The 16,241-nt window shown below is 31.3% G+C and overlaps 1 protein-coding gene across 1 annotated transcript; it reads right to left on the bottom strand.

Annotated features, from left to right (window-relative positions):
* Positions 1 to 12,513: 12,513 nt before the first annotated feature.
* On the bottom strand, positions 12,514 to 15,334 carry LOC125834796 (probable receptor-like protein kinase At1g80640). The gene is made up of 6 exons (XM_049513948.1): positions 15,029 to 15,334; positions 14,401 to 14,623; positions 14,172 to 14,304; positions 13,936 to 14,063; positions 13,296 to 13,658; positions 12,514 to 12,663 (listed from the first exon to the last, which is right to left on the bottom strand). The coding sequence occupies exons 1-6, from the start codon at positions 15,235 to 15,237 to the stop codon at positions 12,514 to 12,516; spliced, it is 1,206 nt and encodes a 401-aa protein (XP_049369905.1). The 5' UTR covers positions 15,238 to 15,334.
* Positions 15,335 to 16,241: the final 907 nt, after the last annotated feature.

The following is a 16,241-nucleotide window of genomic DNA, read 5'->3' as shown; positions in this document are numbered from 1 at the left end:
GTAGTAATTTATTAATTTAATTTAATTTAAAATATTATACATTACCTGACCATCCCAAATAAGGTAAGAACTAGGCAAACTAGATCTAGAGGAGATAACATAAGAAAAATCTTACCAAAACTACTTCACAACAAAAAGCTGTTGCAATCCAATATTATATATATTGGAAAAAATATATAATAACCGTTGCACAGAACATTTAATGGTTGACGGAAAGAAATTATAGCTGAATACAACTATGCTCAAAATCATATATTCCAGATCGATTAATCATAACCTGATTTTGAAAAGTCTATCTTAGATATATTCTCATTTTAAGTTCACACGATGATATCGGAATAATTTATACCAATGTTATGCTGACGAGATAGTATTAGGCTAGGATACTTAGGAAAAGACCCAAAAGCCCCCTAAGAAAATAACTAATGACTCTACCAACGGCTATATCTTCAGTCCGTAGGTCCAACAACGGACCGTACTGGTCGACCGTTAGTGGATTCAGATGCCACTAAATATGGACCCTCAACGACGGACCAGACCTACGGCCAGTGGGTCCATCGACAGACTGTGGACCACGGTTGTAGGTACTGACTCTTGACCTCAAAATCTCTCTATGTCTGGGACTCACCTACGAAACATATTAACGGCATGTGCATTGAACAACGGACCGTTTTGGTGAACCGTCGAAAAAGTACTAAAACTTGACATTATTGGGGACTTGGGCTGGCCATCCACGGAGCTGATCTACTATCCGTGTGTCAGTCCACAAGTCGTAGGTGGCTCCGTCGAAACTAACACCAGATCCTGAAGAAGGCTGCTATTCTACCCTTTTGAATCTGAGGTGTTACAATTATGCAAGAACATCTTCTCTTGCCTTGAGAAGATCAACACATAAAAGAGTTAAATATGTTGTAATTGAACTATGTACATTCTCTTGTATTTTGTGTAGCAAAGTGCTAAAACTAGAGGAGTTAAAATTATGTGATGAAAAAATTCCAGAAACGTTGTCTAATGTGGAGAAACTCTTCTCCCTGAATTCTTTACAATTAAGGTACATTTGGTTACTAACTTAGAAGTTGAGGGTAAACTTGCAGATTCAGTAATTATTATTGGATTTGCCCAATTGAAAGGTATGTAGAATATTACTAATATATATTTCTGAAAATATGAATGAATTTCTTTTGTTATGTGAACATTTGGACTACATGTTCAAATATGAATTCAAATCCTAAAGGGAGTATTAGTCCCAACAAATTAAATTCAACGGTTCTCTTTTAGATATTGGCTCATATCCCCCATCATAAATTGCTTTTTAACGTGTTCAATTGAGTTAGTAATGAGTTACTGTTACCACCTCTAATTTATTAAGACAATTTTGTCTTCTATATTTTGTTGTTTCATTTAGGAAGAATTTCTTTCAATATAATATTTTTGTAATTTCTTGAATTTCATATTCATCGAGACAAGGTACACGTGCAATGCTCTGAATGAGAAATTAGTAAATCTATATATATATATATACTAGCCATTTATGTCATTCATTCCTGATTCCGTAATTTTTTTAATGAAAGAAGGTTATATTTGTCTTTGTACACTTAAAAAGGATTATATTTATTCTTAGTCATGCTTTTTTGATATATTCACCCTTATCATCCAACTTTTGACATAAATATATTTTTATTATAATTAAAACTTTACTTTGTATTTAATATTTCATCCGACCCACTTAAATAAAATTTAACTAACGCAATTTGAGAACTCGTTAATCCTAATTCTATTACAGGAATGAGGATTTATACTGTGGATCGATGTTTTCGAGATCTTGTTAGCATCATTTGCTCCTCTGCTTGTTGGTACTTTAGCTCAACAAATTTTAGATTTAAGCCAATCCATAAGGGATCTTCAAGCTCAGAGGAAATTGAAACAGATAGGCAAAATGCTGCCTCACTTGCCAAAGCAATGTACACTGCATTAGGCATTTCATTGGTCATTTGTTGGTATTAACAACTAATTATCTTGTAAAATACAAGTCTTAACTACAGTTAGTTAGTTAACTAACACTAGTTCAGTTCTTAACTAGTTTGTTGATATAACAGTTAGTTAGTTAGGTTTTTTTCATCGTCTAGAATCATCTTAGTCTCATGTATATAATGATATCTATAGCAAGTCTTGGAGTCGAGAGTAGGTCTTTGTGAAGACGAAAAAGACTGAAGATAACCCCCAAACTCAGAAAAAGGTTGACTGGTCGGTGACGGACCCTCAGCTGAAACCTGTAATGAAGACTGAATAGGACGGGGTGGATAACCCCTAGAACTCTGCCCTCTGGAGTAAGAACCACTAAATGCACCTCCCTTATGGAACTTCTTAAACATTGACACCTTGGTGAAGTCATTTGGCTTCACCCCCTCTACCTCTATCACAAAATCAACCACTTCTTAAAAAGATTTTGTAGGAGCAGCTACCTATAAAGCTGGAATCTCAATGTGCTTAATCTTCTCATGAAATACTGAATTTGATGCATAATGCCGATAAAACACTGAGTGATAAAATTCTAGTGTTGAACTTCCCAAACCAAACTTGCAAAGACTGACTCACATAATCGACATACAAGGCTACTAAACCCCCCGAGCAACAAAGTGCTCAAAATCTAGTATAAAGTATGGATCATGCTGGAATCAATAGATTAGTCGATATTAAACAAGTCACCCAAAAACTGGCCAGAACATGCTCATATGTCGGTACTCATGAGTTGAAATGTAAGTTTTTCATTTTCTCTCAAATACTATTCTCTCAACTATTTTCTCTCGATTGCCATTAATGGCTTCTCTGTTTTGATTCAACTAAACACTCACCATTGTTGTGAGTTTTGATATGGTATCAGAGCCAGCAAGGCTATATCTGATTCGATCTCCTCTGTTTCCTTTTTATTTGAAGTGATTTCCACTTCCTGTAGTTCCCTTCTCCATCTTCAATTCAATCGAAAATTCCATCATGGTTGATGTTGAAATTCCCCCTACAGCCGGAGTTAATGCTGGAATTGACACCAACAGTCCTCTCTATGTTCATCCGTCGGATAGTCCAGGTATGCTTCTTGTTCAAGTTCAATTTAATGGAGCTGGATATAGATCCTGGAGAAGAGGTGTTCTGCATGCTCATTCTGTAAAGAATAAGTCATGTTTCATCGATGGAAGTTGTACAAAGCCAACTGAGAATTCTCTACAGCTTCGACAATGGCAGAGATGTGATGATATGGTGACATCGTGGATAGTGAATTCTCTGAGTAAGGAAATCTCCGATAGTGTGGAGTATGTTAATAATTCTACTGAACTTTGGAAGGACCTGGAAGATCGTTATGATCAAACCAATGGTGCAAAGTTGTATCAGATACAAAAGGAAATTGACGACTTAACACAAGGTGTGCTAGACATAACTATTTACTATACAAGGATGAAGAAGTTGTGGGAGGAACCGAGTACTTTGAATACCAAAAGCTTGTGCACTTGCATATGCATATGTGGTGCTAAGAACAACATGCACAAAGCTGAGCAGGACAGACAATTGATACAGTTTCTCATGGGGCTTAATGAAGTGTACACTGTGATTAGAGGTAATATACTCATGATGAATCCACTTCCCTTTATAGCACAAGCTTTCTCTTTACTGATTTATGAAGAAAAGCAGAGGGAATTTAGGCCTGCTAGTCGTATGCCTATGGACTCAACCTCTTTGAATGTGAATTTTGTTAACACTGGTAGGGGATCCACAGGCAAATCCTATAGAACAAACTTTTCAAATAGCAACTCAGGTAACAACAACAACAATTATGGAGGAAATGGTTCATACTCAGGAAATGGCAACAATAGAAATGTTATAACTTGTGAGTATTGTAAGAAACAAGGACACACCAAAGAGAAGTGTTACAAGTTGCATGGATACCCACCAGGGAACAACATTCTCAATTACAAACCAAACAATGGACAGTCAAGACACAGAGATGTGATGATATGGTGACATCGTGGATACTGAATTCTCTGAGTAAGGAAATCTCCGATAGTGTGGAGTTTGTTAATAATTCTACTGAACTTTGAAAGGAACTGGACGATCGTTATGATCAAACCAATGGTGCAAAGCTGTATCAAATACAAAAGGAAATTGATGACTTAACACAAGGTGTGCTAGACATAATTGTTTACTATACAAGGATGAAGAAGTTGTGGGAGGAACTGAGTACTTTGAATACCAAAAGCTTGTGCACTTGGATATGCATATGTGGTGCTAAGGACAACATGCACAAAGCTGAGCAGGACAGACGATTGATACAATTTCTCATGGGGCTTAATGAAGTGTACACTGTGATTAGAGGTAATATACTCATGATGAATCCACTTCCCTCTATAGCACAAGCTTTCTCTTTACTGATTCATGAAGAAAAGCAGAGGGAATTTAGGCCTGCTAGTCGTATGCCTATGGACTCAACCTCTTTGAATGTGAATTATGTTAACACTGGTAGGGGATCCACAGGCAGATCCTATAGAACAAACTTTTCAAATAGCAACTCAGGTAACAACAACAACAATTATGGAGGAAATGGTTCATACTCAGGAAATGGCAACAATAGAAATGTTATAACTTGTGAGTATTGTAAGAAACAAGGACACACCAAAGAGAAGTGTTACAAGTTGCATGGATACCCACCAGGGAACAACATTCTCAATTACAAACCAAACAATGGACAGTCAAGACAAACCAATCATCAAAACTTCAAGGGCAAAATAACTGTTGCCAATGTACATGGTACATCAGTTGATACTCATGGGGAAGAATGCTCACAAGGTAACAACAATCCAAACTCTGTCATCACACAAGAACAATATGGTCAAATTATGAACCTCCTGCAGCAGTTTCAACTTGATGGTCTAGGAGAGGATTCCAAGGCCAATGCCAATGCTGATTCTGGCAACTTTGCAGGTACAGTAGTATGCACTTCTTCTATTGATTTTGGTAATGCTTCATGCAAATGCTTTAAATCAAATGCTGACTTATGGATCATTGACTCAGAAGCATCAAATCATATGACCTTTAATAGAAATTCCCTAATCAACATCCAAACCTTACCTTACCCCATACTTGTTTCACTTCCTAATGGATATAGAGTCAAGGTGACAAAATGTGGTGATGTGCCTCTTACATCTAAAATTGTTTTAAACAAAGTGTTACATGTTCTTTCTTTCAAGTATAATCTCATTTCAGTTCATTCTTTGTCTTGTTCGATGAAATGCATGGTATTGTTCACTGATGCAACCTGTATTTTACAGGCCCCTTCAGTGAAGAGGCCTCAAATAATTGGTAATAACAAAGAGGGGATCTACTATATGTGTGGAAAATGCTTGAGGAACACTGCTAGTGCTAATGCAGTTGTCATGTGTAGTTGTCTGTCTCATAGGAGTTTTTCCTTTTCAACTTCATTTTGTAGTCACAATTTCCATTCCAATGTTAAGAATCACTTTGTTGATGATAAACCATGTATTGCAAAATGTGGTGTACTCAATACCAGAAATGTTCACCTTTCTTCTAATCAAATTCCTGATACTTATGTATGTTCCTATGCTAATAATACAAATTTGTTGTCTAATGTTACATCTGCTAAATCTCCTAGAAATAATATGGACTTACTGTGGCATAATAGACTTGGCCATGTGCCTTTTGTAAAGATGAAGAATATATCCACTATTCCAGTCAAGTTTTCCCCTAAACAACCTTTTCTGTGCACTATATATATATATATTTATGATATTGATATTAGTATTATAATAAATTAAATTTTATTATTTTTAAATTTATGATCTCAATTGTCAGCCTATGCCACATTATAAAATGTTTCAAAGTAGATATCAAATTTACAAAAATGTCGATGCCAGCTAACGTAATAAAATAACATCTAAGGGCATGAACCTATATATGTATATATAAAGTTGAATATAGACAATTTGATGTGGCATCTCTCTACGACCAGTATTTCTATTCATCTTTTTTCTCCTTTTTTTGACATTTTATCTTTGTTTTGTATTTTTTATTTGTATTTTTTTAAAAAAAAGTATTTATGTCATACCCGATTAATTATGCCCTTTATAACATCCATTACACTAATATAGATTTAAGTAAATGAAAATGGAAGATGAAAAGATAAAAACTATTCATTTTTTATAACTGTTTATAATTATTTTGCCTATAAAAAAAATAAATAGTTGAGCATTTGTAATAAATAAGAACAAATTTTCTCACTTTGGCTCTTCTTCTTCTGACGATGATGATCAATATATGGTATCAACTTCTGTCGCTAAATGTCCATCAAATTTCTAGGTCATGTGATTTTTTTAACAAAAGAGAAAGAGAGAATATCTCATGATCTCATGATTCTTGTGAAGACATTGATGTAAGGAAAGAGATTATGTAACAAAAAAATCTTTTCAAAATAAAAGACTTTTTGAAAAAATGTTTATTCCTCCTACAAGAAGAGAAAATTTATTGTGGTTGAGAAATTTATAAGAAGGTTGATTAGTATTTCAAAGGGTAAGAAAAACTATTTGGAGAAAAAATCATTCTATTTATGGAATTCGTATCAAATTAGGAGGAGAACAAGCAAAAATTTATTTTGTGATTTGAAAAGAGAGAAAATTAGATATTATTTCTTTCAACCTCATTATTCTTCTAATTTCTTTCTTCTTTTATTTTGTCTTGATTTTTTGTATCTTTAATTAAAGTTTTTTTTTCTTATTTATCTTTAATTAAAGTTTATATATATTTTCTTAAAAAAGAATTTAAAAAGATGATCATATTTAGTTCATTTCCTCATCAATGCTATTAATCTCATAATTAGTGTTATTTATATTATTTTCTTAATTACTTTTTTTTCTTTCATTTAATTATTTATTTGAAGAAATTAGTTATTATAACTTTATAAGAATTACACATGTATTTTTACATAATTGATTTGTTATTCTTAAAATTTTTGGATCATTCTTCATCTTAAAGTTTCTATCTATATGTAATAATAAAGCTAAAATAGAAAATGTGGGGTGACACCTTCTTAGCAATAGATACTTATTTATTCTTATCAATGTTTCTGACATTTTTTGTTATTTTTTCCTTAAAATAATAGTTGCCTCGATTTTTAGTTTTAGTTTTATTTTTTTAGCATTTTCTAATTTTAAAAGACTGAAAAATTTATATTGAAAATTTACAAAATATAAAAAATGATTTATTTAACTCCTATCATCATCAATATTATTATTAATTTGTTTTACTTCTTTTCTTAATCTTCATTTCATCATTAATGTAATTTATATAATTTTCTTAGATATATATATATATATATATATTTGTGACATTTCTTAGAAGTTAGGATTACTATTTATTTAATTTTTAAAAATTTTGAATTCTTTTGTCATACTAAATACAACATGTTTTATTATAATTACATTTAATATATTAATCAATATGTTGTACGAATGAAAAGAAAATTATCATTTCACAAAAAGAAAGGTTAAAATATAATTTATTATGATTAAGGAAAGATAAAATTATTATTCCAATATCCATAACCATATATAATACATTAAAAATTAATTGAAAAGCTGTAAATGGAAAAGGAATCACCATTTAAGGAATCATTATTTTTAAATTTTTGGATCATTTCTTTTCTAAAAGTTGCCATCCATATGTAACAATAAAGTTAAAATAGAAAATGTAGTGACACCATTCTTAGTAATAGATACTTAATTATTTTTATCAATTTTTGGTTATATTTTTCTTTAAAATAATTATTGCCTAGATTTTTTTTTTAACATTTATTTTTAATTTTAAAAGATTGGAAATTTTATGTTAAAAATTTTAATAATAGAAAAAATGATTTATTTAACTTTTATCATCATCAATACTACTAATTTATTTGACGTTTTTTCTTAATCTTCATCTCATCATTATTGTTATTTATATAATTTTCTTAAATCACTTATTTTTTCTTTTTTAACTCTTTTATATATATAAAGTTGGATATGTAAATGATGATGTGACATTTCTTAGAAGCTAAGATTACTATTTATCTAATTTCTCCAATTCTTGGGTTCTTTTGTCATACTAAATACAATATGTTTTATTATAATTACATTCAATGTAGTAAACAATATGTTCTAGGAATTAAAACAAAATTATTATTTCAGAAAAATAAATATTTATTATGATTAAGGAAAGATAAAGATATTATTTCAATATCCCATAACCACATTCAATACATTAGAAATTAATTGGATATAATTGTAAATGGCAAATGAATCACCATTTAAGGAAAATAAATGTTTGCAATACCATAATAATTAATGAGAGAGTAAGATATTATTTTAATATCCTAATTCGGAACATTTAATCTACTACTCAATTAAAAAGAAAAAGGAAAAGGGTCAAAATTGCCCCTGAACTATGCCCACTTATACCCTCCATTACATTTTGGGATCAAAAATACCCCCGCAGATATCGCAGGAGACCACAAATACCCTCAAGAGTTAACACCCCAACTTTTTAGTGACGTGGCAAGCCACATGAGACTAATCCCTCCACCTAAGCATTGCCAACTAAGATTCACTACAAAAGAACTTGACTTTTAGTGGCGACAAAGTCGCCACAAAATCCCAAAATATTGTCACTAAAGGTTATGAGTGATTTTTAGTGGAGACTAAGGCTCCAACAACCATTCGCTAGTAAAACCTATTTTTTCAACAAAAAAATATGATAATTAATTTTCAATTGCGACCTAATTTTCTAAAATGAATAACTTGCAATATCCATATTAAAAACATCCAATATTATTACGAAAAATAATCAAAATTACTTCTCGATTCAAATCTCCTACTATATATATATATAATGCATCATTGTACATTTTATACATTTACATATGACATAAAAATAAAACATATAGGGGTCGTTTGGTAGAGTGTATTAGGAAAAATAACGCATGCATTAGCATTGTGTATTACTAGTACCTTGTTTGGTACTCTTTTCCAACCTATGTATAACTAATGCTTGCATTAGTTATACACTCTATTGTGTATTAAGTTGTGTATTGCTAATACCATGGATTTCTAGGTATTAACAATGCAATGGTTTTAATGCATGCATTAGATTAACTAATGACAAAACTACCCTCTAATAATAATAATTATTATTATTATAATTATAATTATAATAATAATAGTAATTATAATTATAATAATTATAATAATAATTATTATTATTATTATAATAATAACAATAATAATAATAATAATAATTATTATTATTATTATTTTTATTTTTTTATTTTTTATTTTTTTATTTTTGTAAAAGAATGTAGGGGTATTTTTGTAAACAAGTATTTTTTTTAATAGTCTATATACAAGGCTTGCTATTTCCAATACATCAAACGAAACAATGTATAAGAAATAATGCAAACATAATTAATGCAAGCATTACTAATGCTTGCATTACTAATGCTTGCATTACTAATGCATGCATTACTAATGCTTGCATTACTAATACATCATATTCAGCATTATTCTTACACTCTACCAAACGACACCATAGTGTCTTCAAACTCCTACTTAATCGATATCATATTTAGTTTTTAAAAAACAATGAAGAAAAAAACACAAAATTAGAATTTAATGTTAAAAACTTTTAGTGACGATTTTCTGGGCTTTTGTGGCGACTGTTGTTGCCGCTAAAGGTCTAGTTCTTTTGTAGTGAATCCTAGTTGGCAACGCTTAGGTGGAAAGATTAGTCCCACGTGGCTTGCCACGTCAACAAAAATTTGGGGTGTTAACTCTTGAGGGTATTTGTGGTCTCTTAGGATAACAACAGGGGCATTTTTTATCCAAAATGTAACGAAGGGTATAAATGGTCTATTTCATATAGTTCGGGGGCAATTTTGACCCTTTTCCGAAAAGAAAATACATTTAATAACATTAAAAAGTTATTAGTTTAATATTTTTTCTCATTGTACTAATTCAATTCAATCAAACTTAATTTCAAAGATAAAATAACAGCTTCATTTTAATTGTTATCAATATATTTCAAAAAATTATCGTGAGAAGGCTTTTCTTGCACCTTATTTTAATTTTCATATACTATTATTATTTTTTCTGTCATTTTTCAATGAATTTTTATTTCGATTTAAAATTTAATGTTTATTCTTAAAACTCTGATGGTACAAATTAAGGTGGAGTAGAATATAATAAATAATTATTCTTCTACTAAATAAGAAGATATAACGAAATTGAAAGGGTGAAGCTTTTTTTTTTAAATGGATAGGAAATTCTATTAAGGTATCATTACGTCATTATTTAATATATTTTTAATATAAATTTCATTTGCTAATGCATTTGTTTAGTACTCCCTCTGTCCCTAATTACTTGTTCACTTTTCCTTTTATAGTTGTCTCTAATTACTTGTCCATTTTGACAAATCAAGAAAGAACATTTTTTTTACCTATTATACCCTCAATTAAATTACTAATTACTTTGAAAATTGCAGAACTTTTCATCTATTTCATAATTAATAGGGGTAAAATGATAAACTCACTATGTCATTAATTGATTTCTTAATAAATGTGTCAATTTAAAAGTGGACAAGTAATTAGGGACATAGGGAGTATTACGGTGTTATTTGACATTATGAGATATTTCTTAGACATTTAAGGAGAATGGTACACCGGAATATATATTATATATTAAAGGATCAACTTCATGCAATGGAAGAATTTGTTATTAGCAAATATATTTTAACTTATTTGATAAAAAATATATTCTTCCTCATTTAATAGATGTAAAATTTGTGAAGCTTTATTTTTTTCACAATCTTCATATTATTAAAACAAATAATAATATTACGATTAAACAACAAAGTAAATATAAAATTAATCAAAAATATTCAATTTAAATGATCGCGCGAAGTGCGGCCAAGTTCTCTAATTTAAAACAAAAAAGTAAAATTTAAATGGGTCTACTATAGAATTCCTAGAAATCCAACTTGAAAAATTATGTTAAAAATGGAAAATAAAAAGTAAAATAAATTTAATTGAGAGTTATCCTTTGTCTGTCCCATTTTATGTGACACTTTTTATTTCTCGAGAATCAAATAGTTTAAGTTTGACCATAAATTTGCGTATGATATCTTCAATTTTTTAAAAAAAATTGGAGAAATTAGATAAATAGTAATCTTAGCTTTTAAGAAATGTCACATCATCTTTTACATATCCAACTTTTATATATATAAAAGAGTTAAAAAAGAAAAAATAAGTGATTTAAGAAAATTATATAAATAACATTAATGATGAGATGAAGGTTAAGAAAAAACGTCAAATAAATTATAAATATAAAAGAGTTAAAAAAGAAAAAATAAGTGATTTAAGAAAATTATATAAATAACATTAATGATGAGATGAAGATTAAGAAAAAAACGTCAAATAAATTAGTAGTATTGATGATGATTAAAGTTAAATAAATCATTTTTTCTATTATTTAAATTTTTAACATAAAATTTCCAATCTTTTAAAATTAAAAATAAATATTAAAAATAAAAATAAAAATCGAGGCAATAAATATTTTAAAGAAAAATATAACCAAAATTGTCAGAAAAACACGTGTACAGAAAGCAGTACACATTTTAATGTGTAGAAAAAGTAGAAGTAGATGAAATTACTTTTGTTTATCTTTTTGGTGGACCTCAATGTACAATTTCTATAGCTTTTAGTCCAACTCTTTAGTGCAATGTTGGTCCTCCCAAACTCCCATTTCTAAATATGAGTAATATTAAAGGATCACCTTCATGCAATGAAAGAATTTGTTATTAGCAAATATATTTTAACTTATTTGATAAAAAATATATTCTTCCTCATTTAATAGATGTAAAATTTGTCAAGCTTTATTTTTTTCACAATCTTCATATTATTAAAACAAACAATAATATTACGATTAAACAACAAAGTAAATATAAAATTAATCAAAAATATTTAATTTTTAATGATTGCGCGAAGCGCGGCCAAGTTCTCTAGTGGTGTAATGAAAGCCAAATGTTCAATCAAAGTTAAAAGGTGGACATGTGTCTTCCCAAAAATGAAAATATGAGTTTGCAATTGAACTACACAATACACGTGTCTTATACAATAAAGAGTAAATAAATGCATTTACTAAATTCAGTTAGTTTCTAGTACAATTTGCACTACTTTTGGTACAATAATTCATTGCGATGTTCGTACTTCAAAAATGCCATTTCTAAATAAGAAGAATATATATTTTGTTTAATTAACAGTCTCATTTACTTTATACTTCCAACTTCGGATAAATGTCCACACCACCAATTTAAAGGTGGGCTAAAACATATGCAAATTTATTACTTCTCTTTCACCATCAAGAAATAATACAGAGAATATGCATGCACTTACATAAAAAGTGAAAAATCTCTAACAGTTAGAATGAATAATCAGTGCTTCTTAAACAAGAAGAATCCAACGACACCAACTGCTAATGCTAAGGTGAGAACACTAATCATTCTTGTTTGTCCAAACTGTTCTCCTGGTCTCTCGCTGATAGCAACACAAACTTGACGCTGCTCGAAACCAATTTCGGACATCTGTATCCAAAAAGAATAGCCAACAAGTTCACATTTATAACCAGGTGAGTGTATTTCTGCTAGACGTCTTTTGACTGAATAATTAACCTCTAGCTACTAGAAATCAGCAAGCAGAGACTTGGTATTAAATACAAAAGAAAGAGAAACAGCGGATTCAAATTAAATGACAATTAAATCCACACAAAGCAATGGAGATAAAGTCATAAAGACTGGTGGGCACTAAAGGACACAATGTTGTTAAGTTCTAAGTTGCTCCAAAAAATGTTGTTGCACTCATGTCGGATCCTACAAAAATGCACTACTTTTGAAGGAACCAACACACTAGATGACATTTTTAAAGAGTCTGAGCAACATAGGTTAAAAGTTAAACATATCATAATTCATGCAGTGACGCAAATAATCCACTTTTGCCAGAGCTAGTCCCATATATCTCTTTGTTAAACATCATGTTTTTGTTTAGTTTTTCTCTCAAAGAAAGTGCCCCAACAAGCAAATCAGAACCATACAATCTTAATGCATGTAATCCGCTAGACATGTCCAGTTAATCAACTACATGATTCATATAAAGTCTCACAACAGGCTTAACAAAACAATAAAATTTGCTCTTCCATGGTTCAAGTTGCTTTGCTTACCAAATTGGTCAAGCGGTCAGAGACATTCTTCATATCTGGGCGTGCATTTGGATCCTCATCCAGACATTCTGTCGCTAGTTTTGTGATTCCACAAGCGAGCACACCATCACAATTTAGCAGAACTGATTTATCCACTATCGATCCTTTACCACCTTGTAGCTCCTCCTGAATCCAACAATGATATGGACCTTCAATGCTTTTGTTATTGGTAATCAACCTCAAAAGTAGAATACCAAATGCGTAAACATCATCTTTTAAAGTCTCAGTAACATTATCAGCCTCGGGAGCATCAGGAAGAATATTATGAGGGATGTCTCTAACACGAACCAGGAAAGGAAAGTCGATTACTTTCATGTTGAAGTCCTGCAAGCAATGGATGAGCAGAGATTTCAAATAAAGGAATTCAGAAAGTACTAGAATATCATACCTAGAAATTGAGCTTGCAACATAAAGAATTTGTAAACCTTATGCCTCTATACCATAACTTCCCTAAATACTTGTTTTAGCCTATTTGCACAATAATATAATTTTTTGGTGAAGGGAATTCAATTCAACTACAATGGCCCTGCCTGCAAATCCTATTGAACAGTTACTTGTAAAATGTCAACAAGGATCGAGATCCATAAGGTTTGGATGTTACCTTGTCAATCATTATGCTAGAAGGCTCCATACGACCAATCGCAAATTGCTTCTCATGCAACCAGATGAAGAGGGTTGCAAGTTGAGCTGCCACCTTCATTCTATCCTCCCATCTAAAGCTTTCCCCATCTCAAGGAACAAATACAAATGACAAGTAAAAATTAAAGCACATAAAACTAGTAAACCTGGTAGCCCTCAACTATAGCAGATGAAGATTTCTTTAGGTAGTTTAAATACCAGAAATGACGTACGACAAAAATTGAATTGGTGTTTCATCATACACAATTGCAAGTATATTTTGAAAACAGAACCCCTTTAACTTCATCAAACATGCATGAGGATTATCATCTGTCAGTATTTCAAGCTCATTCTGTAAATTTTAGTAAGTATCTTAGCAGAAAATGTTAAGAGAGAGAAATAGGATCCAATCCAACAAAAAAAAACATATATATATGATTTAACATACACAAAATCTAGATGGATGGTAAGAATAGCCATTGAAATCTGGCCAAAAGAAATCCCATGTTTTGATAGTAATAGCTTCATTGGTTGGGTAACTGAACATTCTCCCATACTTGGTAGATTTAATCAGCGTGTACGGCTGAAAATTGTCGGTCATATCTTCGATTTCCTTAAGGCTGTATTGTTTGGCATGACCCAACGGTGTTATAGTCATATTCCATAGACTCCTGCACATATTTCAAAAACAATTATGCGCAAATGAAGATGCTCAACTAACCATCTCATTGTATTGATTTGGAACTCAAAAACACCCCCAATAAATACAAATCGGGGAGGACAACCTACTACCAAAATTATTTGAGTGGAAAAATAAGCCTATCATTCTGTAACATGTCATATTTTTTAGGTCAGATATGTGGAAGGTTGATAATCATAAAGCTGGTGTTCTGGTCCTGACAATAGTATGCATTACAGTAAACATAAAAATGGAAAAATTATAGACTCAATCATCAGAAGCAAGCCTGAGAAGACCAATATATTCTAAGAAAAGAAAAAGCACAAAAATCAAGGGTAGCGATGCTAATTCTGATTCAGATGTATATTTGGAGAAAAATGAGAGATAAAAGATATACCTATATGAGTCCTCCTCCTGCAAACGAGAGCACTGATCCAGAAACATGTCAACACGGGGTTTAGATATGGCCATTTTCCCATGTTTAAGATAGTTTTCTGCTGGTAAGTAATACGCATCATATATCAATGTCTCCCTCATCTTCTTCAGGTTTTTCATCCTTTCTGTATCGATTGCACTCATATCTTCTCTTTCACATTTTTTCTCCATTGACGAAAGGTGAAGATTTTTGCAGCGAGATGAAGTTTAGGCGGAACGGATGCAACTGCGATTCGTGCCTTAGAAGCACGCCCCTAATGCCAATATGGTACCCGTTTGTTTCTTTCTTTAATTTTTTCTCATTAATCTAAAATCTGAAATCTGAAATCTGATATATACTTGAAAGGTCGATTTTTTTTTTATTAGTAAATTAACCCATGCGAATTAGAGAAAATTTAAATAATTCTAAGTAATTGTTATTTTAAAAAATATATTATTTACGAACTATTATGACAGATAAGTGATCCATTATATTGTAACACCTCGAAAATATCAAAAGTTGAGTTTGGAAAAGTTCACTGGGCAGGATTTCGGAAAATGTCAAGTCTCTGATGATGAGTTACGATTTAACTGGATGAGTTGTCAAATGGACTACGGGTCGTAGATGATGCCCGAAGAGTGACTTCAGAGATTTTGGAAATTTGGTTCCAGGGATCACGAGTGGACTCTATGAGTCGTAGGAGTCATTCGTAGAGTGGTTCTGCACTTAATGGATTTGATGTATTTGTGCTCTACGTATAGGACCTACGGGTCATTGTTTGTGTTACAGATTGTAGAGTGGACTCGTGGAATGATGTTTGGACTTAGGTGATTTTTGGTTACTTGAAGTCTACAGGTGAGGTCTACGGACCGTAGACCAGACGACGAACCGTAGGGAGGTCCCATAGGATTTGTTCAAACTCTTGGGCTCTAGTCGAGGTTACAAAGTTTAACAAGACGAAATGTAGTATGCCCTACAGAACGTAGAACCCAATCGTAGGTCTGTCCGACAATTATTTGTTAAGGATATTTGGGTATTTTTCCTATCCTTTTAAGGCCTATACTACGTTGTTTCTAGCCTATTTCTAATTCTTCTAACTGATTTTCAAGTCCTAAAACTACCCAAACCCTCTCATTCTCTCAAAACTCCAAATCCCATCTAAGTTCATGCTCTTCAATTCTCTCTCATGCTCAAA

The sequence above is a fragment of the Solanum verrucosum genome, unplaced genomic scaffold (genome assembly GCF_900185275.1).
Source record: "Solanum verrucosum unplaced genomic scaffold, falcon-dt-bn FXZP01000073.1, whole genome shotgun sequence".
Lineage (NCBI taxonomy): Eukaryota > Viridiplantae > Streptophyta > Magnoliopsida > Solanales > Solanaceae > Solanum > Solanum verrucosum.
This window is presented reverse-complemented; position numbering and strand designations above follow the sequence as displayed.

Excerpts from the sequence above, each read along its gene's own strand:
- LOC125834796 (XM_049513948.1), bottom strand. The coding sequence starts at position 15,237 with ATGGAGAAAAAATGTGAAAGAGAAGATATGAGTGCAATCGATACAGAA. Across the intron at positions 14,305-14,400 it reads ACCATCCATCTAGATTTTGT|AATGAGCTTGAAATACTGAC; the intron begins GTATGTTAAATC and ends TAAAATTTACAG. Across the intron at positions 14,064-14,171 it reads TTTGTCGTACGTCATTTCTG|ATGGGGAAAGCTTTAGATGG; the intron begins GTATTTAAACTA and ends TTGTTCCTTGAG.